At 43.5% G+C, this 27,873-nt stretch overlaps 2 protein-coding genes and 1 long non-coding RNA gene across 5 annotated transcripts; 1 reads left to right on the top strand and 2 right to left on the bottom strand.

The window, feature by feature from the left end:
- Positions 1-3,844: 3,844 nt before the first annotated feature.
- sumf2 (sulfatase modifying factor 2) lies at positions 3,845-13,277 on the bottom strand. Its single transcript, XM_020470948.2, has 9 exons — positions 13,024-13,277; positions 12,782-12,929; positions 9,051-9,165; positions 8,879-8,923; positions 8,642-8,792; positions 8,347-8,402; positions 6,490-6,574; positions 5,004-5,145; positions 3,845-4,167 (listed from the first exon to the last, which is right to left on the bottom strand). Exons 1-9 carry the CDS (start codon positions 13,109-13,111, stop codon positions 4,089-4,091), a joined length of 909 nt encoding a protein of 302 aa, XP_020326537.1. The 5' UTR covers positions 13,112-13,277; the 3' UTR covers positions 3,845-4,088.
- A 15-nt stretch (positions 13,278-13,292) lies between these two features.
- LOC109878739 (uncharacterized) lies at positions 13,293-17,790 on the top strand. Its single transcript, XR_002253418.2, has 4 exons — positions 13,293-13,751; positions 13,857-13,986; positions 14,294-16,250; positions 16,795-17,790. It is a non-coding gene; the product is annotated as an uncharacterized LOC109878739 (long non-coding RNA).
- LOC109878737 (CLOCK-interacting pacemaker) lies at positions 17,775-27,873 on the bottom strand. 3 transcript variants are annotated; one of them, XM_020470947.2, is made up of 5 exons: positions 27,679-27,873; positions 27,501-27,574; positions 23,756-23,973; positions 21,732-22,021; positions 17,775-21,141 (listed from the first exon to the last, which is right to left on the bottom strand). In XM_020470947.2, exons 3-5 carry the CDS (start codon positions 23,964-23,966, stop codon positions 19,846-19,848), a joined length of 1,797 nt encoding a protein of 598 aa, XP_020326536.1. In that variant the 5' UTR covers positions 23,967-23,973; positions 27,501-27,574; positions 27,679-27,873; the 3' UTR covers positions 17,775-19,845. The 3 variants fall into 3 exon arrangements, with proteins under 3 accessions (XP_020326536.1, XP_020326534.1, XP_020326533.1); XM_020470945.2 differs by having other exon boundaries at positions 27,501-27,873; XM_020470944.2 differs by lacking the exon at positions 27,501-27,574 and having other exon boundaries at positions 27,679-27,849.

The following is a 27,873-nucleotide window of genomic DNA, read 5'->3' as shown; positions in this document are numbered from 1 at the left end:
AGCATTGAATAGTCCCCGCGATATGCAACTGTTCAGGGAAGTCAGGAACCAATACACACAGTCAGTTAGGAAAGCAGAGGCTAACTTTTTCAAACAGTAATTTGCATCCTGTAGCTCTAACTCCAAAAAGTTTTGGGACACTGTAAAGTCCATGGGGAACAAGAGGACCTCCTACCAGCTGCCCACTGCACTGAGGCTAGGCGACACAGCCACCACCGATAAATCCATGATAATCGAACATTTCAAGCATTTCTCTACGGCTGGCCATGCTTTCCTCCTGGCTACCCCAACCCCGGCCAACAGCTCCGCACCCCTTGCAGCTACTTGCCCGAGCCTCCCCATCTTCTCCTTCACCCAAATCCAGATCGCAGATGTTCTGAAAGAGGTGCAAAACCTGGACCTGTACAAATCAGCTGGGCTAGACAATCTGGACCGTCTCTATCTAAAATGATCAGCCGCCATTGTTGCAACCCCTATTACAACCCCAGTCTGTTCAACCTCTCTTTCATTTCGTCCGAGATTCCTAAAGATTGGAAAGATGCCGCTGTCATCCCCCTCTTCAAAGTGGGTGACACTCTAGACCCAAACTGTTACAGACCTATATCATTCCTGCCCTGCCTTTCTAAAGTCTTTGAAAGCAAAGTTAATAAACAGATCACCGACCATTTCGAATCCCACCGTACCTTCTCCGCTGTGCAATCCGGTTTCCGAGCTGGCCACGGGTGCACCTCAGCCACGCTCAAGGTCCTAAACGATATCATAACCGTATTCTTATTGGCAGACTCAATAGCCTTGGTTTCTCAAATGACTGCCTTGCCTGGTCCATCAACTACTTTGCAGATAGAGTTCAGTGTGTAAAATCGGAGGGCCTGTTGTCCAGACCTCTGGCAGTCTCTATGGGGCTACCACAGGGTTCAATTTTCAGGCTGACTCTTTTCTCTGTATATATCAACGATGTCGCTCTTGCTCCGGGTGATTCCCTGATCCACCTCTACGCAGACAACACCATTGGGTATACATCTGGCCCTTCTTTGGACACTGTGTTAACTAACCTCCAAACGAGCTTCAATGCCATACAACACTCCTTCCGTGGCCTCCAACTGCTCTTAAACGCTAGCAAAACCAAATGCATGCTTTTCAATCGTTCGCTACCCGCACCCGCCCGCCAGACTAGCATCATTACTCTGGACGGTTCTGACCTAGAATAAGTGGACAACTACAAATACCTAGGTGTCTGGCTAGACTGTAAACTATCCTTCCAGACTCATATCAAACATCTCCAATCCAAAATCAAATCTAGAATCGGCTTTCATGTCGCAACAAAGCCTCCTTCACTCACGCCGCCAAACGGCTGGCCCTGGCTACATATTCGTCGCTAGACCCACTGGCTCCAGGTCATCTACAAGTCTATGCTAGCTAAGGCTCCGCCTTATCTCAGCTCACTGGTCACGATAACAACACCCACCCGTAGCACGCGCTCCAGTAGATATATCTCACTGGTCATCCCCAAAGCCAACACCTCCTTTGGCCACCCTTCCTTCCAGTCCTCTGCTGCCAGTGACTGGAACGAATTGCAAAAATCGCTGAAGCTGGAAACTTACATTTCCCTCACTAACTTTAAACATCAGCTATCTGAGCAGCTAACCGATCGCTGCAGCTGTTCATAGTCCATCTGTAAACAGCCCACCCAATCTACCTACCTCATCCCCATATTGTTTTTATTTACTTTTCTGCTCTTTTGCACACCAGTATCACTACTTACACACCATCACTCATCATCTGCTCATCTATCACTCCAGTGTTAATCTGCTAAATTGTAATTACTTTGGCCTATTTATTGCCATACCTCCTCATGCCATTTGAACACACTGTATAGACTTTTTTTTCTATTGTGTTATTGACTGTACACTTGTTTATTCCATGTAACTCTGTGTTGTTGTTTCTGTCGCACTGCTTTGCTTTATCTTGGCCAGGTAGCAGTTGTAAATGAGAACTTGACCTCAACTAGCCTACCTGGTTAAATAAAGGTGAAAAAAAATAAAAATGATGGCAAAAAAAATACATTTGAGAGTGTGCTGACCCTGGTGCTAGAGGGGGTACGCAGCTAGAGGTTGAATGTTTGAAGGGGTACGGATCAATAAAAAATTTGGGAACCACTGATGTAGACTAACCTACCCGCACAGCCTACCCACACTGTGTCTGTGAGCTGTTGGCTAGTGTGCATGTATGTGCCAAGACTGGAAGGAGGCACAATTTCTACTTAACAAAACAGTTTGTGACAAAACTATCGGTAGAGTTGAAAATGCGATGGAAACACATTGAAAATGACATTTTTATCTCTGTACATGAAAACATAAGTGAAGAAGTACATTTTGTGTGCACTAAGTCGGTTTGGTGGAAACACACCACTGGTGGGAAAATGTGCATATTTTCTTCATGCAGATTTTAGAATATTCACATGAAAATCTGTTGCCAATCGGATTGGAAACCTAGCTACTGCGTACTGTAGGTAAGTAGTGTAGGTAGGTAAGGGATGAATTGAAAACCTATAGGTTAGCTCTCCGCGAGGTTGGTTGGGCATGAAATGACAGCAAGCTTTACAATACTGAGCCATGCTAACAGACAAGTGGGGTGGCAGGTAGCCTAGTGGTTAGAGCATTGGGCCAGTAACCGTAAAGGTTGCTAGATTGAATCCCCGCGCTGACAAGGTAAAAATCTGTCGTTCTGCCCCTGAACAAGGCAGTTAACCCACTTGTTCCTTGGCTGTCATTGTAAATAAGAATTTGTTCTTAATTGACCTGCCTAGTTAACTGACTTGCCTACTTATCACACAGTTATACTTCAACTATATCTTTATTCACTTATTAATAAGGAAAACATGTCACACCACATACATAAGTGGATGATGTGAGTGCTCTGCAATAACGATGGCTGGTCGACGAACCATCCTTAGATGATTCGTTGAGAGCCCCGACACAAAGGATACAAAAATCTTTTATAGCAAAGATACACCCCCTTAGTCTACATGACAAACAACAGATGTGTGTATTGGGTCAAAAGGTTAGGATTTGTATGAAGGAAATTAATAATTCACAGAAGACAGTATCTGCTGTAAAGACTGTTCTCATTGTGTGGAAACCAGGGTCTGGCCCCCAAAACAAGGTTCCACTCATCATTATCCATTCCCGAGCCATCTCCACCCTGGTACCTCCCGGCAAACAAACACCAACTCATGCTATGGAATGCGGTCTTTTAGGTTATCACCAAAGGCATCGTAAATCTACTGTCAGCATTAAATCTCCCAGAGGCCCAACTCAGAAGACCACGCACAGATGAGTGCTCTAAGAACCCTATGATCGCAAATGGTTAAAAGTAGTCCTTGTGCATAGAGTTGTATGGTTTGTTTCAAACATTTTAAAATGAATAATCTTAGTGTCGGCATCACTCTGTTACCATGGAATTGCCCTACAGCTCGGTTCAGTCCTACATTCTGTGTTATCACTTACAGTGAGCTCCAAAAGTATTGGGACAGTGACACATTTTTGTTGTTGTTTTGGCTCTGTACTCCAGCACCTTAGATTTGAAATGATACACTTGACTATGGAGGTTAAAGTGCAGACTGTCAGCTTTAACTTGAGGGAATTTTCATCCATGTCGGTTTGAACCGTTTAGAAATTACAGTACTTTTTGCTCATAGTTCCCCCATTTTAGGGGACCAAAAGTATTGGGACAAATTCACTTACTTGTATTTAAGTAGTCAAAAGTTTAGTATTTGGTCCCATATTCTTAGTGCACAATGACAAAGTGTCAAAAATGGTTGTAAGTAAGTACATTTTACAACATCTTGATGTAAAATCTTGTTTATTGCTTGTATTACAGTAGTTTGTAGAAAAAGACACATAGGTTAAGCAGATTGATTTGAGCCCAGGTCTCCACAGGAGAAAAATGTTCCTGCACATTATCAACATCATCACCACTGTCTGAGTCTTGACTTTACTAAATGCTATGGTCACTGCATAGTACCTATAACTGGTTGCTATCTTGCTCTCCCTTGTGGCATAATTTTTATCGTCTTCGTTTATTGGTCCCTACAGCTCCGTTTTGTCCTTCCTGGCAGCACACCTGAAGCCCAGGTTATCAGAAGCCGAGTCCGGAGTGTTCCCCATCCTGTAGAAACACAGAAACAAAACACTTTCCAAGTAAAGTAACAGCAACTGATCCTCAAACCCTCATTCTATACATTGAAAACCGAAAGGTTACTGGATCGAAACCCAAGCCGACAAGGTAAAAATCTGTCGTTCTGCCCCTGAGCAAGGCAGTTAACCCCCCCCAACAACTGCTCCCCGGGCGCCGATGATGTGGAGATTGATTAAGGCAGCCCCCTGCACCTCTCTGATTCAGAGGGGTTAGGTTAAATGCGGAAGACACATTTAAGTTGAATACATTCAGTTGGACAACTGACTAGGCATCAACCTTTCCCTTTCCATGACTTGGGGGTGAAATATATAACATTTCTTAATTTTTTAAAACTGCTATTTTAACACCTGCTGAATAGAAACATCAAATGGCCCTACTCCTGAAAGTTAATTGGGCCGGATAAACTGAAGTGGACTCGACCCGGGTACCATTAGCTGGAGCTCGGGGTAATATGACTCTGACGGACTCGGGAAGAGCTCGGCCTGCATGAACCCCCTTGAGTTCGAGTCCATGCCGAGTCCACCGAGTCTCGGATTAGGCCTGAGCCCAGCGTGTTGAGTGGATACAGTATACCACAAGACCCTAACCCGCTTTGGTGCGCTCTGCCAGCTGTTGTTTGACAAGCTGAATCATGCAAACCCTGCTGGAACAGAGAATGACTCACATTTTTTTATAATTGGAATGTTTCTAGTATATTACATGCAATGGGGGCATAAGAAGTCCCGACCAGATTTCAACAAGTAAAATACGTCTTTATCACGTCGTATGCCTACTGGGTAAGCTTTGCATCCTAAACGTGCACTTGCCTGGTCGTGATTCGAGCCTTGTGATTGGCTGATCCATCTTCCGTGTCGATCCAGGAACCACCACGCAGCACGAACATTGGTCGTCCTCCAGGGAAGGGTGTAGATGTCCACTCCCATGCATTTCCTATCATGTCATATAGTCCTGAGGGAGGGGACAGAGAGACAAGCTGATGACCAATTATAAATGGACCCCTGGCCCATTGTCCAATGTCTGTGGAGTCAGTCCTACGTGACTTTTGTTCTTCAACCGGCAGTCCAGGCAGAATCATTGCGCTGTCACTTACCTATACACTACTCCTGGCAACTACTCCTATACACTACCCCATGCATTACTCCTGGCAACTACTCCAATACACTACCCTATGCATTACCCCTGGCCACTACTCCCTAAACACTACCCCTGGCCACTACTCCCTATACACTACCCCTGGCCACTACTCCCTATACACTACCCCTGGCCACTACTCCCTATACACTACTCCTGGCCACTACTCCCTATACACTACTCCTGGCCACTACTCCCTATACACTACTCCTGGCCACTACTCCTATACACTACCCCTGGCCACTACTCCCTATACACTACCCCTGGCCACTACTCCCTATACACTACTCCTATACACTACTCCCTATACACTACTCCAGGCCACTACTCCTTATACACTACTCCTGGCCACTACTCCTATACACTACCCCTGGCCACTACTCCTTATACACTACTCCTGGCCACTACTCCCTATACACTACTCCTATACACTACTCCTATACACTACTCCTGGCCACTAATCCTATGCACTACTCCCTATACACTACCCCTGGCCACTACTCCCTATCCACTACTCCTATACACTACTCCCTATACACTACTCCCTATACACTACTCCTGGCCACTACTCCTATACACTACCCCTGGCCACTACTCCCTATACACTACTCCTATACACTACTCCTGGCCACTAATCCTATACACTACTCCTGGCCACTAATCCTATACACTATTCCTGGCCACTACTCCTATCCACTACTCCTGGCCACTAATCCTATACACTATTCCTGGCCACTACTCCTATCCACTACTCCTGGCCACTAATCCTATATACTACTCCTGGCCACTACCCCTGGCCACTACTCCTGGCCACTAATCCTATACACTACTCCTGGCCACTAATCCTATACACTACTCCTGGCCACTACTCCTATCCACTACTCCTGGCCACTAATCCTATACACTATTCCTGGCCACTACTCCTATCCACTACTCCTGGCCACTAATCCTATATACTACTCCTGGCCACTACCCCTGGCCACTACCCCTGGCCACTACTATGTAAATCTGAATTAATTGGATATGGATCAAGAAAATGTATTTATTTATTTATTTTACCTTTATTTAACTAGGCAAGTCAGTTAAGAACCTATTCTTATTTTCAATGACGGCCTAGGAGTGGTTTAACAGCCTGTTCAGGGGCAGAACGACGATATTTACCAAAACTGTTCTGAGGAGGGAAAGCAGTGACAGGGGCGATACCATGGTAACCGTCCTCTGCTGTGTCTCCATCAGGGAAAAGGCCCTGAAACACACATACAAAACACAACAGGATAATAATATGTCTCATTTATAACAGGTCGTAATCAATATAACGTCACAATAGTGTTCGATTTGGCTGCTGAGGAGCAAGGAGACCCCCCAGCTCCTCTAAAACCAACTACGTGCCGTTTTCAAGGGATTGTTAAATAAATGTTATAGGCTAACTATTTAGGTGGGAATTGTGAAGCAAAAGTCCCAACTTTAAATCTTCATCATACTTCCTCTTATTATTATTCTGCACACTACTCCTCTTACACCATTTAAGATAGTAATGCCATTCAAACAAAAAAATGTGCAGACTGGAATAGTGTGGTTGCATACCACTTTTTGCTATTATTTATACTTTTTAAACAAAAATGTTTTGTCATTATTTTTGTCCATCCTCATTCACTTTAATTTTACTTTTGAAAAAAGCTCCCCATTGTGACATCATCACTTCCAACTTCCATTCACTGTAAATACAACAAATCAGCAACTTTGACCACTTTGCTAAACACAAGTTGGAGGGTATGACATCTTCCTCTAGCTCTCTACTATTCAAATCAGAAATAATAACTGAATTATCTGGTTCAGATCAAACGTTACAGCTGCATAAGTGACCGCATCAACAACATTTTCTGTAACTTTTTATAAACAACTGACATTTTGGCCACTTTCTGAACAAGTTAGACAAAAAGTTAGAGATTATGACATTTGTCTACATTTCTGTTATTCAAATCTGGAACAGAAATATCTTGTGCAAATCTAACGATATAGCTGTTTTAGTAATTGCATCAACAATTTTGTCTTAATTTTCTCAAACAACTGCCATTTTGACCACTTCCCCAACACTTTAGACAAAAACTTAGGAGGGTATGATACCTTGGTCTACTTCTCTGCTCTTCAAATCTGAAATATGAACAGAAATATCTACTACCAATCTAGAGTTACAGCTGTTTTAGTAACCACATCAACTATTAACTGCTATGGAACTTTTCAGAACTTTCAATTTATAACAATGGGGGAGCACATTCTAAGCATGACACAAATCTTGGCAAAGGAGAAATGCTCACTAACAGGGAAGTAAACAAATTCGTGCACAAAGTTTGAGAGAAATCATATTTTTGTGTGCATGGAACATTTCTGGGATCTTTTAATTCAGCTCTGCTTGATAGGCAGAGCCCACAAATAATGGGAAATTAACCTAAACCACTCATACTTCTCAGGTATAGTTAACTTTTTATACCACTCAAATATCCAATTAATGGTGACCATGAAAGATATCGTGAGGCTACCCTGCCGTATCTGAAGGTACATGATGAATGTATTTGTACTGATGAAAAGCCTGCAGTTACTTGCTGTAATTGTTTAGCATGGAATAATCTGACATTTGAAGTTCTGACTCTGCGCTTCAAGAGGTGATGATATTACAACCAAATAATTAACATGTATTTAACAACGAAAACTGCACAGTTGTCCATTGTTTTTGCAGAGCTGCGAGTCTCCTTGTCCCCCAGCAGACAAATTGAACACTCTGCACCTTAATGTGATATTTTATTGATGTAACCTTACTGATGATTTAAGTCAACAGTACAAGGGATACTAATTGTAAACACTTTATAAATCATGAATAAAATATTTTTGAGCAAATCCTAACATGGAAACTTGTGTAGAACACACAAACCAAATATATATTTTTAAAGAATTACTGAGAGGGTTGAGAAGAACATTAGAATGTTCATTTCAGGATGGTGAATGTGATGTCATTCGTCTGACCTGCCACAGGTTGGAGCGGTTGGCCTGGAATTTGTTTCCCCATGGATACGTTCTACCTGGAGCGAAGAAGGGGGTTCTGTTATCATCATGGAATGGAGGAGGGCTGTTATACATGAATGGCTATTCATTTGAAGCTTAATAAAAACACTTAACAAGATGTAGAATTCTAATTCCATGGGTTCTTATTATATGGTGAGATATGTCTTATTCTTTGTGGAGATCCACCCCAGCCGGCATTGTAATAAAAGACAATCCCACTACAATTTTTTATTTTTTGTTAGCGAGCCCCACTCACCCTGCAGACCCCCACGCGCAGCCCACTCCCACTCCTCCTCGCTGGGCAGCCTCCTCCCCCTCCAGGTGCAGAAGGCCTGGGCATCGTTCCAGCTCACCTGGACCACTGGGGAGTCCAGACGCTCCCGGATCCCAGAACCAGGACCTGCAGGCTGGACAAACACATGGAGAGGAGTCAGGTAGTCCAGATATAGGTACAGGGGGGGATGGGAAAAACAACAAAAAATTACTTCATTACCTGCCTCCAAAACACCCGCTCGACTGGCATCCACCAAGGTGCTGACTTCAGGGGTGAAAGGAGAGTTAATCATTATCACAATACAGAAGGAACCCCCCTGAAAAAAACGACTTACCTTTCACCTATCAGTGTGAGAGATGTTTGATATGAAATGCAGTGACTTTCAACATACCTCTATTTTCTCGGTGACTTTGCTCTTCAGCTCTTCAGACACAAAGTCCTGGAACACAAAACTCCAGCCGAAGGTCTCCGCTTCAGTCTTGTATTTCTGTGCCCTGACAAACTCCCTGGGATGAAGACAATAAACCACTTCAATATTCTCAGTTTGCAGTGTCAACTAGTGTACCCACATACAAACCGACCAAGCATAGACTGTCTTTTGGCCATCTTGATGCGGACATGCCTCAATTTCAACGTCCACGGACATAGATTTTTTTGTCCGGACCAGACCAGATCTGAACCATTCATAGACGTCTGTGTTCGGTTCAGACCTGGTCCGGACCGGCCTCGATTTGGCCCAAACATAGACGTACATTATTTCTCACAAGTTTGGACAGCATAGTACTGTAGAACACAGAAGAGTGTAGTACAATACAGCACAGTAAAGTTGACTCTGTTCTCTACTGAACTAAACCGTGCTGTACTTTACTAAATTAAACTGTACCATAGTGTACTCTGTGCCATACTTCACTGTGCTGTTCAAACTTGTGCAACACATCAAATCAAAGTTTGTCACATGCGCCAAATACACCAGGTGTAGGTAGACCTTACTGTGAAATACTACTTACAAGCCCTTAACCAACAATGCAGTTCAAGACATATAGTTAAGAAAATATTTTCTAAATAAACTAAAGTAATTTAAAAAAATAAAAAGTAACACAATAAAATAAATGAGCCTATATACAGGGGGTACATGTATCAAGTCAATGTGCGGCGGGCGGTACAGGTTATGTATTTTGTACATGTAGGTAGGTGTAAAGTGACTGTGTATAGATAATAAACAGCGAGTAGCAGCAGTGTAAAAACAAAGAGGGGGGGGGGTCAATGTAAATAGTCCGGTGGCCAATTGATTAATTGTTCAGCAGTCTTATGGCTTGGGGTAGAAGCTGTTAAGGAGCATTTTGGTCCTAGACTTGCCGTGTGGTAGCAGAGAGAACAGTCTATGTCAAGGGTGACTGGAGTCTGACAATTTTTGGGGCCTTCCTCTGACAAAGCCTAGTATAAAGGTACGTGGAGCGGAACAGGTGAACCCAAGAGCAGACTCAGATGAGAAAACTGGGATGAGGTAACCAAGGTATTTATTGAAACACGGGGGGGGAGATTGTGCACAGGCCAGGGGAAGCTCGGGCAGGTTTCCGGAAACCAGGTGCGGAGGCTGAGGCTGGAGCGAGAGCTGTTTGAACAGGGTAATCAGGTCCAAAGGGGAATCCAAGGGAGCGTAGAGTGGGGAATCCAGGACAGAGTAGCAGTACTGACAAGAAGTTGGACTGGAGACAGGGACCATAGTCAGAGCGGGTAGAACTGGCTCCCCCTCCACTCAATATTTTTGTTAAACAGAAAACCCAGACATATGGCAGCAGATCCACAAGGTCTGCCATGAGAGGTGACTGTATAGTTCCCCTAAGGAAAAGCACCTTTAGTAAATCTGCATTCTCTGTGAGAGCTTCCCATGTCTGGAATACACTGCCAGACACACATAACTGCACCACATATCACACTTTCACAAAATGCTTGAAGACATGGCTAAAGGTCAATCAGATTTGTGAACATGGTCCCTAGCTGTGTGTTGCCACTCCATGTTGTCTGTAGCTTGTGAGGTGTGGAAACACTTTGTTGCTTTTATGAATTTTGTCTTGCTGCTTTTTGTTTTATGCTGCTCTGTCTGTATGCTACGTCTTGCTTGTCCTATGTTGCTCTGTCTGTATGCTATGTCTTGCTTGTTCTATGTTGCTATTGTCTATATTGTAATTGTTTTTAATAACCTGCCCAGGGACTGCGGTTGAAAATGAGCCGGTTGGCTAAAACCGGCACTTTTACTGAAATGTTGATTAATGTGCACTGTCCCTGTAAAAATAAAAATAAACTCAAACTCAACTGTAGCGGAGAGGAAAACAGCGTCAGGCAAGGGAAAACAGGCACAACAGGAACAAACGGCTAGTAACATGGACTGACTGAGCAGAGATTACGATCTGGCAGTGTGGAAGTGGCAGGACTGAGTATTTGTAGGTCTTGATTATGGAACAGGTTGCAGCTGGTGGGGATCTGCTCTGACTCCAGCACACCTGTCACTGCTCACACAATCACAGGGAGAGAGCACTGGGGGAGTGGCAGCAGGTCAAGGAGACACAGGATGAGCACTAGAGGGTGTTGGATAGTAGGAAGCTTGGCCCCAGTGAAGTACTGGGCCGTACGCACTACCCTCTGTAGCGCCTTACGGTTGGAGGCCGAGCAGTTGCCATAACAGTGCAACCGGTCAGGATGCTCTCAATGGTGCAGCTGTAGAACTTTTGTGGTTCTGGGGACCCATACCGAATCTTTTTAGTGTCCTGAGGGAGAAAAGGTTTTGTCGTGCCCTCTTCAAGACTGTCTTGCTGTGTTTGACCATGGTAGTTTGAGGGTGATGTGGACACCAAGGAACTTGAAACTCTCAAACCACTCAACTACAGCCCCGTCGATGTGAATGAGAGCCTGTTCGGCCCTCCTTTTCCTGTAGTCCACAATCAGCTCCTTTGTCTTGCTCACGTTGAGAGAGACGTTGTTGTCCTGACACCACACTGACAGGTCTCTGACCTCCTCCCTATAGGCTGTCTCATTGTTGTCGGTGATCAGGCCTACCACTGTTGTGTCGTCAGCAAACTTAATGATGGTGTTGGAATCGTGCTTGGCCACGCAGTGGGTGAACAGAGAGAACAGGAGGGGACTAAACACACACCCCTAAGGGGCCCACGTGTTGAGGATCAGCGTGGCAGATGTGTTGTTGCCTACCCTTACCACCTGGGGGCGGCCCGTCCGGAAGTCCAGTGAGATTGCGCCATCTGTGGATGTATGCGTATTGGAGTGGGTCTAGGGTTTCCGGGATTATGGATTTGATGTGAGCCATGACCAGCCTTTCAAAGCACTTCATGGCTATCGACGTGAGTGCTACGGGGCGTTAATCATTTAGGCAGGTTACTTGGGCACAGGGACAACGGTGGTCTGCTTGAAACAAGTAGGTATTACAGACTCAGTCAGGGAGAGGTTGAAAATGTCAGTGAAGACACTTGCCAGTTGGTCTGCGCATGCTCTTAGTACCCTGGTAATACGTCAGGCCCCGCGGCCTTGTGAATGTTTACATTTACATTTTGTTCATCCAGCACACTCTTATCCAGAGCATTCAACAGCAATGTACAGTATCACAGTCCTAACAAGAAAATAAAGAACATTACTGAGAATGTTATTGTAGTTGAAGTAGTCTGTCGGTTTATTCTGTAGGTTGGACTACTTTGAACATCATCACTGCCCGTTTTAAAGCTTAAAAAAAGCTAATATAAGTCCATGTGACAGATGGGAGCAATAATATATATTCTTTGTTGCAATCTTCCATTGGTTCCTCCTTCCTATATTAAATGGATAAAAACATTGTCATTGTGATATAATCCTTACTTCCTTGAGAATGTATGTGCAGTGTAAGTATGGCCATAGTATAAATTACCAAAAAAAAGACAGAACCGAAAATGTACCTGATTTCATTTTCCGGAGAAAAAAAAGAAGTATTTTCAACGTCCAGAAAATACACATTTTCAGTTTTTTCAATACTTAAAATTAACCCAACTTCAACGTTTGGAAAAGAAGTATTTTATACATCCTTTCAACGTAATGTTGCTTACTGGGAAGTATCATCATCGCTGTATCAAAGTAAGTTACCTGAAGTCAGAATTAGTGACGGGATATTTATCGATCCTGAATGGATCGACTGTCACTTCTTTCGTGGGTGATTCTCCATCCCTGCCGTCGGCTGAGTTCGTCCCCATCGTCATCTTTCCTCCTGGAATTTTCACCATTCCTTCATCGTCTGCAGAGTCAAAGATTTACAGTTGTGAAGCTGTATCTGTTGTATTATTTAATTGTGCCGAAAAAGTTGATTAGCATCAGTGAATGTTCCTTACCTGCGATGCAAGACAGAGCGGAGAGGCACAAAATAAGTACTATTCTGAGGTTCATGGTTATAAATTGATAAGGCGATCGTGTTTTCATAAACCAGTGGAATGTGCAGGTCCTGGGTAAGTACGTTCATGTACTTTGAGCACCATAGATCCACGCTCTCTAAGTAGCCATTGTTTTCTGTATATATACTTCTTCAGCTTTACACTGAACCCTGAAACAATTACAGTCGGACTATTTTCACTGACGGACCGGAAACTGTGTTCCGACTGAAAAAACAGTTCCCCTTGGAAACAACGAAACGTTGACTCACTTGAGCATCATTCCCATATATAGTTCAAGCGTGTTAGCGTTAAATTAATCAGGAATTGTGTGTAAATCTGACTTGCCTTTCTCGTCACGCTTGGAGAACAAAGTTCCATAACTTTAGTCAACGGAATTGGTATGGAATCACGGGTGTATTTGGGACAAATTCAGATAGATCCCTCTCGACTTTGTTCCGTTTGTGTTTTGCAACAGAATTGGCGTAATCTGTTGCAATTTCTGATCTCAGGCTAACATCCTCCTGTCCTCGGCTGGATTTCCCAAAAGCATCATAGTACTAAAATAATCTTAATTCCATTTAAATGAAATGAACGAAAGATGATTGTAGTGCAACGAAAACAAGCTCTGGTCTGGGCATCATTTCTGCCACCTGTAGGAGGAGGTTGAAGCTGCACGATCAAGTTAAACTGTAAGTGACAATAAGCCAAGTCTACACGTTTTTATGATCGAAATGAATACTTGAAGGTTGACAGTTGGACTTTTGTGAGCCTAACTTTTTCTTTATGAATTTCAGGAAAGTCTTTCTCTCTGTCAGCCATGAAGTGCTCATCTCCTCACCTGCCCCCAACAACTGTACAACAGCCAACATGCCCCGTTTCCTACTGTCGAAGCCAAGAGGAGAAGACCATCATGACGACAGAAGAGTAAGTATATCTGAAGTCAGCATCATCATACAAGAGATCAGGCCTACATGTTTGTTATTTATTTCCATTAGATGTCAGGCCTTTGCTTATCTATGATTTCATAATACCAAAGACAAGAATGCAATGGAAAGTTATGGAATCATCGCAAGAGAGTGGAATATCCATGGGGTAACGATGGTATCAGTCTGATGTATTAGGCAAAGCTAGTCTTTGCCCAGGGTGCTGTTACATTTTCCCAGCCTATATCCTCTCTCCTCCAAACGATGTCTATGTATCATGTCATCATTTTTTTCTGTATTTATCGTAGGGTTCACCTACAGGTACACTGCTGTCTGCCTTGGCCTCCCAGGTGTCCCATCCGGAGAACATGGAAGAGAACACCCCGATTATTTTACGAAAGGACCTACTCCGCTCTGCCACCAAGGCATTCAGCTGGAAACTATTCAACCTCAGAGGTTCAATGTGAGGGGTCAGTCGACCAACATGGTTAAACACAGGAGTTCATTCAGCTGTTGATGGCAGCCATCCAAGACTGTTGTTTGTTCCAGGGGCCAGACCACTGCAAAAGCCTAGTATTGCACTAGTATTGTAAGATCGCACTGTTTATATGTTCAAATATGACACTTTCTATCTAATCCTAGAACTCTGTCCTGTTGTATCACTTTCAGTGTACTCCAAGCAGAGTGAACTATAAGGTCCTATATGGTATATTACTACATAGATTGGTGGCCTCTTATGTGCTTTCCATAGTAAAACCCCCCCTTATTTTAATAAGGTGGTATTAACTTGTACCATGTTTTAGTTTCAGCCTGGGATAATGTACAGGCTGGTGGAGAGCATGACCAGTGTCTGAGTGGTGAGATATGGCCCCACTTCCTGTCCAGGAGAACGTTTGACATGATCTGTGGTCTTCCGTTTGCTCCTGTGGCCCTGGACGAGATCACACGAGGAAATACGAGCCAGGCTGGAGAAGGCACGTGACATGTTCATGTGTTCTTTGCCGTATATATTGGTTTGTGTTTGTAGCCTGAGCCCTGGGCTTGTATTCACATAGCTTCTCAGACTAGGAGTGCTGATCTTGGATCAGGTCCTTCCTGTACATACAGGTAACTGCAAAAATAAAGGAAATGCCAATAATTAGTGTCTTATTAGGGCGTTAGGCCACCACGAGCCAGAACAGCTTCAGTGGACCTTGGCATAGATTCTACAAGTGTCTGGAACTCTTTTGGAGGGATACAACACCATTCTTCCATGAGAAATTCCATCATTTGGTGTTTTGTTGATTGTGGTGGAAAATGCTGTCTCAGGCTCTGCTCCAGAATCTTCCATAAGTGTTCAATTGGGTTGAGATCTGGTGACTGAGACGGACACATCATATGGCTTACATTGTTTTCATGCTCATCAAACCATTCAGTGACCACACGTGCCCTATGGATGGGGCATTGTCATCCTATGGGGGCAAAGCCATTGTAGCAAACATAATGGCCTGTCCAGCATTGTTATACATGACCCTAAGCATAATGGGATGTTAATTGCCTAATTAACTCTGGAAGAACCTGCTCTCAATCTACTTTTTATCCCTCATTTACTCAAGTGAGAGTATTTAGAGTATTTAAACGTTTTGTATTGTTTGTTGGTTTGGCAATGCCACTGTCAGCCTGAGAAATATGCTGAGAAGGATTATTACCACAGCAAGCAAGGTACTTGGAGTCAAACAGACAGGTCTGGATGAGATCTTTAAGGTCAAGGCCCTCCACAAGGCTCACAAAATCATTTTAGACCCAAGCAACCCCCTGTACCTGGACTTTGAACTACTCCCCTCTGGGCGCAGGTATAGAGCAACCCTCAGCAGGAAAAACAGAACTAGACAACCATTTGTGCCAGGTGTGATATCCCTCCTAAATAGCTCGGGCTAATGTTCCTATCGACTGACAAAGGCAGGAAGTAAGTGTTTCCTTTATTTTGGCAGTGACCTGTATACTCTTATTCATTATGATCTTTAATCGGAAACTGATCCTAGATCAGCACTCCTACTCTGAGATGCTTTGTGAATACAGGCCTGGGGTTGTGATTTGCATTGTGATATCGTGTCATTCAACCCACAGCTTAAGGCGGCCACAACCCTGGAGGCTGCTAGTGAGGTCATGGAGGAGGAGTCTTTAATTCTGCGTCCGCTGGGGGTCCTCAGCCCTGTCCAGACATGGGAAGACATTGTGCGGTTTGCTGCGAGGGGCTATTTGGATGTTTGGTTGTCATGTGGACCAGTAAGTATGGTTTGTACAATAACTGCTGAGTTGGGCCTAGTCACTTTTGGCACAGTAATTACTTTTATGAGCTCAGTCTCTTGTGCACGTCCCTCACTCTGTGTTGTCCTTTTTGTTGTTTAAACCAAATGAAAGGAGGACTGGCTACACTGGGCTTGCTAGAGGCATCCTGCTGTATTCAAGCAGATGTTACTAGCCTCTCTGCAGTAGACCTCACGCTCTTCCACGTGAACTTCTCAGCCCCCGGTAGTGATGAGAGAATAGCTGAGAACATAACGTATGGCTACTGGAGGGACTGGCTTATTGGGGTGGAGTGTAAGGAAAATGTCATCAATCTTCAATGCAACTGATTAATCATCATGTTTCAGGGATGATTTTTAGTCCAGGACACGGCTGAATCTGGGTTCTGGAAACAGGCCTAATAAAGGAGATCAAGGAGAGAATGTTTTTATATATGAATAGTAATGCATTATGTTTAGGAGAAGAACGTCAGCCTCTCAAGATTCATCCTAGGTCATATTGTCTTTGTTTGTGTCTTCTTCAGGGATGTGAGTCTCTGACCGTCAAGAAGCTTCTGGTCTTCGTGTCTGGCCGGGGGACACACTGAGCTTCCCCACACAGCCCACTATGGAGTTCCCGCACACTCGGGGAGGGGGGGACGACGACACACATACTCCAGACGTAGAGGAGTCCAGGACCTCAGGCATACTCCAGGCGTAGAGGAGTCCAGGACCTCAGGCATACTCCAGACGTAGAGGAGTCCAGGACCTCAGGCATACTCCAGACGTAGAGGAGTCCAGGACCTCAGGCATATTCCAGACGTAGAGGAGTCCAGGACTTCAGGCATACTCCAGACGTAGAGGAGTCCAGGACCTCAGGCATACTCCAGACGTAGAGGAGTCCAGGACCTCAGAAAGTACTCCAGACACTCATGCTGGCTTGAGAAGCCTCAGTGGAGAAACCAGGTAGACTAAGACAGTGAGCAGGTCAATGCCTCAGACATCTAAGAACAAGACGGCTGTTTGGTCCTTGCAACATGTGTCCCTCCAGTTAAAGATCAGGTGTCAGTCTGACTGTTTATTATCTCTGCATTATCTCTGGGCAGTCCCAGGTTCACTATCTACAGTATGTGAAGTTTATCCAGGGTGGTCCTCCTGAGAAACAAACTACAGACACAAAACGAGATGCTGTCACCTTCACCCTGACTGGGGGTTCCGTTCTGGAACACTTTGTTGGTGACACATCTGACGTGCTAAAGTTCTGTAGATAATAGCCCCTGGGCCAGAGGGCCAAAGAGGGATCCACATGTTTCAGCTTATTGATTACTGTTTTGGTGACTAACTTTTATTCATGGCTGTGATTACTACATTTGTTATAGTCCCTGTCTTTTATTCATGGCTGTCAGAGGTAGTCAGTGGCTTTTCCATGTCACTTACGTAATTCTGATTATGTAAATAGTTAAGCAACGATGGTGGAAACATCATCATATCACCCACATTAAACCACAACACAGACCTCCAAATAAATGAACTTGAAGTCATTTGTATTTATTGAATGAATTGGAGCTCTTTATTACATCATGTTAATGCCTACGTGTTCAGGCGCCTGAAGCAGAAGGGAACAAACACTTGGTTTCACACAGTTGCTTACATTTTATATCATCTTCAAATTCACTTCTAATTCTATCTACAATAACTGAAGTCCTATAGTTTTGTGTTTTCATAGAAACAGTCAAATTTCACAACTGTACAAGCTGAGATTGCTACATACATTTTACTTTCCAATGAATGATGCTATTGATTCTTGACAAATCTAACTTATACACTGAGTGTACAAAACATTATACACACCTGCCTCTGTCCATGACTGACTGACCAGGTGAATTCAGATGAAAGTGCAACTCAATATAAGGTAGTCGTTCTTAATGTTTTGTACACAGTATAAATGCCTCATGAACTTCAACTGTAGATTCCCATCTGAACTGAAAATATAACCTTTTTATAATCTGTTTGTAAACAATATAATTGTTTTAAAAACACTTATAGCCTCAAAACATGACTATAATGTTGATCTCAACGATGTTCGGTCCTTGCATCCATAGTTATATCTCTTCTTTTGAGAGTAATATGACTGCCACTATATACTCTTCTTTTGAGAGTGGTTCCATTTGTTTGAAATGAATTGTCTCCATGATATCTGACTCTAGTCTCATGTTACACCAGAGAATCTGGCTGGTAATATGACAGCCACTATATACTCTTCTTTTGAGAGTGGTTCCATTTGTTTGAAATGAATTGTCTCCATGATATCTGACTCTAGTCTCATGTTACACCAGAGAATCTGGCTGGTAATATGACAGCCACTATATACTCTTCTTTTGAGAGTGGTTCCATTTGTTTGAAATGAATTGTCTCCATGATATCTGACTCTAGTCTCATGTTACACCAGAGAATCTGGCTGGTAATATGACAGCCACTATATACTCTTCTTTTGAGAGTGGTTCCATTTGTTTGAAATGCGGATTGCTCCATTAATCCACCATAAAGCTGCAGACAAACATATACTACATGTCCGTGCCCATACCCACAATACCATAATCCAATCAGACTGCACTTTAGGTAACACACAAATAGGATCAAAGGAGCATACCAAATTATACAGAAATAGCCAGTGATATCCCAGTGCCATGCACATCAAAATAGTCTGACTACTGTATAGCCTAACTACAATTCAATCAGGTATTATGACCAATGTGCCTCTAGTACAGTGTCTGTCTCCATGATATCTGACTCTAGTCTCATGTTACACCAGAGAATCTGGCTGGTAATATGACTGTGAACAAAGAGAGAACATGGCCCACAATATATTAAGCACTTCAGAGCTGCAATATACTAGGCTACATGCAGACCATTCTTTATTCTGAGAATGGCTTTAACGCTCACAATGACCAGAGAGCACAGTAGCACTGACCATGGCATGAGGGAGTTCATTGGAGACTACCCCAACGGTCGGTTGAGGTCAAAGTCCCCTTTCACACTGTCGGCGCCACTGAAGCAGTCAAGGACCGTCGGAAAGCCTGAGCAAACGGATAATGGATTGGTCTGTGTTCATTTTCCCATTATGTTGAAAAGCCCCTAGTATCCTCGTGTGCCGTTATCGTTTTACCAAGGGTTTTCAGAAAACTACAACCGAGAACCTTTCTATGTTTAAAAAGGGCCCTAGCAGAATAATTCTATTCCATACATTTAATGATAGATGTGCTGGAATGTAATGTACTGAATTGGATAATCCATTCATGGACCCTCATGTTTGTTTACAACATCCCCTAAGAAGCATATTTGTATGTTCTCATTATTGAAATACCCTGGCTAATTAGATCAATAAAAGAAACAATATTGTGATAATTATATAAGTGTGGTAGTAGAGTCAACAGCAACAAACAAAAAAAGAGTCCATCAGATGTAATACAGTTAAGATCGGGTATTCACAGTTTTGCACAGTTCAGTGCATTCCCCTCACTCCTTACCTTCTCCCCCTACAGTGGCACATGCTCCTCCATCAAAATGTCCCCCATGGAGGCCCCTCCCCATAAGCGCTAGAGTAAATAGGCCCGGTGGGTGGAGCTATCCGGGGGCATGGTGGGGTCACACAGGGGCTTAGCGCCTCCCCCATGTCTCCGGCCCCGCCTTTGGGGAGGGGGAGATGGAGAGATGGAGAGCAAGCTGCCGAGAACATCGGGACAGTCCTCTGGGTCAGGAGACAGGGCGAAAAGTGGCGACGGAGGTGATGTGCTATCGTCATGGTTACCAAGGGGCGCCGCCACCAACGGATTCTGAGACGGGCTATGCTTGTAGTTGTTAATACTGTCCCTGATGTCTTTCTCAGCCTCGTCTCCTTTCTCGGGACGGTTGTTGCTGTTGGCATTAAAGTAGGTCCAGTCGAGGCTCGGGTAGCGTCCCGATTGGGACATGGCTTGGAGCAGCTTGTCCATGGGGCTGGGACCTTCGTTTGGTCCTTGCTGGGTGGCCTCTTGGCCGGTCTGGGCCGCCAAGCAGAGTAGCTGGGCGTGCTGGCGGAGCTGGGCCAGCTCTTTCTCGGTGGCGGCATTCTGGCGCAGCAGCTCCTTGGTGCGCAGCGTGATGGCCAGCAGGCCCGACTGGCTCAGGATCTCTGCCGTGTTGAGGAAGCGCCGCTGACGCACCAACGAGCAGTCAGACAAGCAGTTGGACAGGTCTACTGTGGCCTCTGGGGCCCAGCTGTCGGCAGAGGACGAGGAGGACGAGGTGGAGGAGGATTTTTGGGAGCTGATGACAGATGGGGAGCCAATACCGTTGGAGTGGGAGGGGCTGGGTTTAGCATGTTGGTGGCAGTAGTGAGATCCCTGCTGGGTGGAGGAGGCAGGGCCACCCATGGAATGGTGAGGGAGGTGGGAGGAGGAGCTTCGGCTGCTGCTGACTTTGTAATAGGATTGGGTTCTGCTCTCTCGCTGGTGGTGTTGGTGCTGCTGTGGTCGAAGATGAGTGGTGGTGGACACTGCTTCTCTCTTGTCCTCCGTACACACCCTCTTGCTCCGGCTCTGGCCCTCTATGCTTCTCTCCTTCACATCCCCTGCACCCTCTATGCTCTGCTCTGAGCCTTCCTTCCTCGGGTGGGGGGCAATGCGGGGGTAGGAGTTGAGGATGGGGAGGTACGAGTTCTTGCTGTTATGGTTCTTGTTGCTTCTACTGCCCCCTTTCTTGGACTGGCCCTGTGGATTGTTGTGGGCAGGGACGGGGGAGGGTACCCCTGGTTTTTGGATGAGTAGGAGCTGGGTGGGGGCCTTGGAACCAGACAGATTGTCCCATCCTCCCCCCCACGCCAGGGTTCTGTGCAGTAGTTGCTCTGGTCCAGACTATACCATCAGGAGGTTATAACCAGGGGTGTATTGTGACAGAGAAGACATGGGGAGGTGGTTACTTTCACAGATCAGATTAAACAAACAGGAGCAGGAAGAGGATGAGGAAAGGATGCTATGAACAAATTATTGTCCCGAGGGTAACCTCAAGACAATGCAACCACTAACCAAACATTATGGTAATCTACAACGCTAACCAAACATTATGGTAATCTACAACGCTAACCAAACATTATGGTAATCTACAACGCTAACCAAACATTATGGTAATCTACAACGCTAACCAAACATTATGGTAATCTACAACGCTAACCAAACATTATGGTAATCTACAACGCTAACCAAACATTATGGTAATCTACAACGCTAACCAAACATTATGGTAATCTACAACGCTAACCAAACATTATGGTAATCTACAACGCTAACCAAACATTATGGTAATCTACAACGCTAACCAGACATTATGGTAATCTACAACGCTAACCAAACATTATGGTCATCTACAACGCTAACCAAACATTATGGTCATCTACAACGCTAACCAAACATTATGGTCATCTACAATGCTAACCAAAGTGTCTCACCGGTTTAACCACCAGGTTCTTGATGACGTAGATGGGGTTTTGCTCCTCAAACGGGGGCATGTTGTGGCCCAGGGAGCTACTGCTGTAGGCCCGGTGGTTCAGGGAGCTGCTACTGCTGTGGGCCCGGTGGTTCAGGGAGCTGCTACTGCTGTGGGCCCGGTGGTTCAGGGAGCTGCTACTGCAGTGGGCCCGGTGGTTCAGGGAGCTGCTACTGCTGTGGGCTCGGTGGGCCTCACTTACGCTGATACGCTGGTCATCCAGATCATTCTGCACCGAGTCCGAACCAGTCTCTGGGGAAGAGGGTTGGAAGGAGGTGAGAGAGAGAGAAGAAATAAATAGAGAGAGAGAGAAGAAATAAATAGAGAAAGAGTAAGAGATAAAGGGAGAGAAATGAAAGAGGGAGGAGATTCATCCTGTTGAGACAGCCACTATATACATGAGTCATTTAACAGACGCTCCTATCCAGAGCAACTTAGTTGGTGCAATTCATCTTAAAGTAGCTGGGTGAATTTACGATACCAGTATGACTCCTCTGATTCAGAGCGGTAGGTTAAATGTGGAAGACGTTTCGGTTTAATGCATTCAGTTGTGCAACTCACTAGGTATCCTCTTTCCCTTTCCTCCAGTATGTGCTGTACGCAAACCCAGCTGGTCCCAACGTTTTAATGATTCCATTTCCTGGTTGTAAACAGTTTTTTTTTTGTAGGGCTAAGACCATGAACTCATATTGGTACATAAATGAGCCCAATAATGGCAGTTGATCGAAAGGGTGCGTTTATTGCAGGCAAAGTGAGGGCTACCCTCACCAGATATGGGCTGCTCACACAAAGTGAAGGCATTAGGGCCAATGTAACGCCGATGAACAAAGTCGCATCGGCCCAATATGGCCATGCTAGATGGGATCAATATTTGAGCCTGCATTGGACCCACATCGGGATTGGAGATAACTGCTCTTTGATTCCAATTAAATTCTAGGATTTGAATTGGCCACACCCTACAGAAAGCAGAATTTGAATGTAATTTAATTAAAGGAAGTATAATTTAATTCAATGAAATTCAAATGGCTTATTCATTCAACACAGCACAATAGTAATGTTTATGTTTTACAATGTATGGTTACCAATACCATGTAGCATGAGGTTGAAATATTTCATTATTACAACTCAATCTCCTAAAACTATTTTAAATAATTACAGTGGTCTATAAATATGTTAAGATCACGTTGTGTGTTGTCTATAATAAATCCCTTAATGTAAAAAAATTAAAAAAACATTCCCATAATGCAATAATCAAACACTGCAGTATGGGAGGGAACAATATAACATCTCATTACAAAGAAAATCTGAGTTATAATCAAACTAATATTTTAAATGGTATGTGTATTCTTTGCATGAATTGGTGGCATATCATTTTAATGAAAGATTTGTCAAATTAATTAGACTTCCATGTTTTACGTCTCAGTTGAATTGGTTTGTTTTGAATTAAATTCTACTTCCTTCAATTCAAATTTAGCTTCCTGTGGGGTGTGGCCAATTCATAGAGATGTGTAGAGAACACAACGTTATATCTGAGCCATTATGTTGTCTGTAAATGAAGATCTCCATTTTAAAGCAGTCAATATTTGTATTCTTTTGACGTTTGAAAAGGTGCAAAACGAATATTGGCGACTTACCGCCACCTGCAGTAAATCTTGTGTCATAACTTTTTTTTGTGGCCACTAGATGGCAGTCATATAGCTTAAAGCCATTTACAAACCATAGGCAACCCAATTTAAAGAAGACAATACTCTGATCATTGGCTAATGGCTGCCAACTCATAGGAATCCCCACACAAATGACTACTTTAAAATGGAGGAAGCCCTCAATGGCAGTGTCCATGCGATATGAGTTATTTCCATGTAATGATCTCTATACATCTCTATGGGCCAATTCAAATTGACCCCAACCCTGGGCCATATGGTGCCAATGTTTGCTGGGGGACAAAAAGAGAATATCTCTTGTGGCCAAAAGTAGAGAGTTACTCACCAGAGTATCCGGAGTCTTTCTCTGAGTCCTTCTCCGAGTCAGACAGTGACATCCTCCCGTTCATGCCCATTCTCCTACCCTCCTGGTCTCTGTGAGTGCCACACTGGGATGCCCGCAGAGTGGCACTGTTACTCTTATCCTTGGCATTCTTAGAGGTGCCCTGGGGTACGCGCTCGGGCCGCTCCCCAAAATGTGCCTGCTCCTTTGGCATCGCGGACCTTCAGGGAGGAGAGCAGTGAGAAACATGTACACCGCAATGGCACCAGGTGTCCTCCTGATTAATTTGATGACTAATGCTGGGCTACGTGGCTGGTTCAGCTATAACTCAGTAGAGTAAAGATGCTTTCATATATCCCTACTGTGATTCGGGCATGGATGGCTAGTGTGTACAAAGGAGAAAAGTATATGCTTGTTACCTCATAGTCCAAAATAGGCATATGAACTGAGGAACTAACTGGCTGTGCAAGAGATATTCAGACACTCCCAGAGAGGACAAAATAATACTTCTTAATTGCTAAAAAAAAAGCTATGGATTTTGACATTACAGCCTTCACCAGCATATACATGACACCAGCTCCACTTTATATAACAGACCTGTGAACTAAATGATCCCCAGCTTATCACTATTAAAGCTCAACCTGAGGGTATCAGAATAGATATTTATGCTGGAGTACCAACACGATAGAGTAATGTCCCCAAAGAGGTTGATTGATTAAGGACATCAAATATAACTTTTTCATTAGCCTACATCTTACAGTTCCATCAGTTTATGGATCACGAATGTGGGGACAAACATGGGACACCATTTTCTTGCTTCCTAATGGTCTAAGCTATTTGCTGTTGCCACATTAAAAAAAAAGGATATACAAATCTACATCACCACAATGCACATCCAGCATGACTTGAATAGCGAGTAATTGGAGTAAGCAGCGCTGAGTAAGGACTCACATGTTTGCTATAAGCCGCTGTAATGTGGCGTAGCCTATGAGTAAACACCCTAGGACCTGCATGCGGATGAGGGAGGAGTAACTTGATAAGATCATCTGTGGCTAGACAGCCTCTGTGCAAAGTACCTCCTCCAACCGTGTTATGTAATTGCTGGCTGGCAGTGGCACTATAGCTGCTACATAGAAATAACAACCCCCATTGACACGTGTGCACGATGCACAGAATATTTAGCATCATCATTGCCAAGTACACAGAACAATTTTGTTTGGTTTTCAGGACCATGGATCACTCATTGTTTCCTTATCATAATCTAGACGATTAAACTCCCGAGTGGGCGCAGCGGGTCTAAGGCACTGCATCTCAGTGCTAGAGGTGTCACTACAGACCCTGGTTCGACTCCAGGCTGTATCACAACCGCCCGTGATTGGGAGTCCCATAGGGCGGCGCACAATTGGCCCAGCGTCGTCTGGGTTTGGGCAGGGTAGGCTGTCATTGTAAATAAGAATTTGTACTTAATAAACATCTCTACAGATCGGTGTCCCACCCTTGGGACGGTTGCGCTAATGTTATTAGCATAATGTTGTAAGTAACAAGAAAATGTCCCAAGACATAGACATATCTTATATGGGCAGAAAGCTTAAATGATTGTTAATCTGACTGCACTGTCCAATTTACAGTAGCTATTACAGTGAAAACATACCATGCTATTGTTTGAGAGTGCAGTTATGTACTTGAAAATGTAAATATTGACCAATTAGGCACATTTGGGCAGACTTGATACAACATTTTAAAGAGAAATGCAATGGTTCCTTGGGTCAGTCCAAAACTTTGCACATACACTGCTGCCATCTAGTGGCCAACATTTTAATTGTGCCTAGAGTCATTAGTCAGATAATGGCCTTTCTCTTGCATTTCAAAGATGATGGAAATATATATTTTTACCAGATCTAATGTGTTATATTCTCCTACATTCATTTCACATTTCCACAAACTTCAGTGTTTCCTTTCAAATGGTATCAAGAATTTGAATATCCGTGCTTCGGGTCCTGAACTACAGGCAGTTAGATTAGGGTGTGTCCTTTTAGGTCCTGAGCTACAGGCAGTTAGATAAGGGTGAGTCATTTTAGGGGAAAATTGAAAAAAAGGGTCCGATCCTTAAGAAGTTTTAACTGACTTGCCGAGTTAAATAACTGTTAAAAACTCAACTCCGCGATTTACGATGGAGTTGAGCAGCGGCTATTATGGGCGAACTTGACCTCTGACGTCACATAAAAATGAAGTTTTTATTTTAAAAAACGACTGATTTCAGCATCCAAAGAATACACAGAAATCTGGGGCCTGAAATCAGGGTGCTGAAATCAAGTCGTTTTTGATAGAAACTTCACTTTGTGTGATGTCGGAGGTCAAGTCCGCCAACAATAGTCGCCTCTCAACTCCATTGTAAATCGTGGAGTTGGGTTTAGTCAGCTAGCCATAAAGCAAAAGACTAAAAGCCCTAACTAAGTTTTCATAAAGTAGTATTTGGGTCGTTCCACCAAAAGAGTTCCTTTTGCATCCCTTTGATATTTTAAGTAGAAGTTGTGCACCAATATTGAATTTGAAAAGCCTGTTATATGAAATGAAGTGCCCTATTAATATAGACCACATGGATAAATCAATACATCAGACTTGCTAAAGTCCTGAAATGCAGCATTTTCACATGTCCCTCTGTGACCCACTTAACCCCAACATTTCTCCAAGTTTTGTACCTTCATTGTAAAAACCCAAGTTATGCTCCTGCTTTGAAATGTCATTTCTGAAGATTATTATTTATTTCATGTAATTAGTGATTAGTTTACATTTGTCCCTTATTTTAAGGTCAACCGTGTTAAAGAAACATTGAACTAATAGTCAAACCATAGTGTGAAAGCAAGTGAGCTGATTCTACTCTTCTTTTTTTTGCCATTTTCTGGTGTTTTGTGGTGGAAAACTGAACGGGTTAAGCAGGCACGTGCGCAGATAGAGCTCTACCTGTACAGAGCACATGCCCCTTTTCCCTTCCAGTCTCTAAAGTGCCCTTTTGTTTTGGGTAAAATAAAATGTACAGTTTTTGTCATTGTTGTTCTGAATCCATTGCCCCCAAGTCGTCATTAAATCTACATTAAATATGTTTTATTTAATTAACCATTAAGATGCCATCTATTGTTTTTATGTAACTAAATAATAAAAGTCATAATTGCTCAACAAGTCTGTGACCACAGTTGTCAAATATATATATTTTTTGGTGCCCTTTTTACAGTTTCAGCACCTGCCCCCCCAAAAGGTCTGTGCATGGCCCTGGGGTCCGGTATAACACGTCAACCCAGTTACCCATAGATAGACATGCTAGAATGTTTTAACAATAAAATGGTCTTTGTAAAGCTTGCATTCAATTGCCACTCCCTGTTGCACACAACAAGCTTCCAAACCCCTGTCACAAGGGGATTTATCTTTGATTTTTAGATGAAATCAAGACTGTGAGGTCAAACCTATTATTTTAGTTGGTACTTAACAGGTACTTACTGTAGTAGAAATATTTTTAAAAAACGTGTAAAATTGGAAAACGTGTTTTTTTTATGAAGTTGAACAAAGTTATTTTTCGGGACCAAGTTACACTTCACAAAAGGCACTAAATTGGTAGCGTGACCTTTTTAAACAGTAGGCTATAGAGTTGGGGATATTGGAACAAACTCCTTAAATGAACTGTTGATATTTGGAGATATGCATGCAAAAGTATGAAGTATAATCATTATGAAGCCAATGTTATAATTTGTCTTACCATTTATTCTGTCCTTGTCCTTAAACCGTCTGCCTTGTCAACCTCACCGCCCTAGGACCTTACAAGCGTTCAGTCTATAGGCAGATACCAACCAAAGCATCTTTGAATCATGTAGATAACTGTTTTCCTCAAGTTTCAAGTCCTAGCTAGGGTACCATCCTGTAGAAAAATGTTTTACCTCCTGCTCGGTAGGGCATCCTCATCCAGAATAATAATGTAAAAGTATTTCAAACACCCGTTAATGTTGTCGCTGAGTTCTCGAGTCGATACATTGTAACTGGCAATGCACCTATACGCCCTGTCTGTACAAAAAGCGTCCATGATGATGTGCATTACGCATAGACCCTCCTCCTTATCTGAATAGTAATAGCCT

Source organism: Oncorhynchus kisutch, linkage group LG29 (assembly GCF_002021735.2).
Source record: "Oncorhynchus kisutch isolate 150728-3 linkage group LG29, Okis_V2, whole genome shotgun sequence".
Lineage (NCBI taxonomy): Eukaryota > Metazoa > Chordata > Actinopteri > Salmoniformes > Salmonidae > Oncorhynchus > Oncorhynchus kisutch.
Note: the sequence above shows the minus strand (reverse complement) of the source record. Positions and strands in the feature narration are given on the sequence as shown.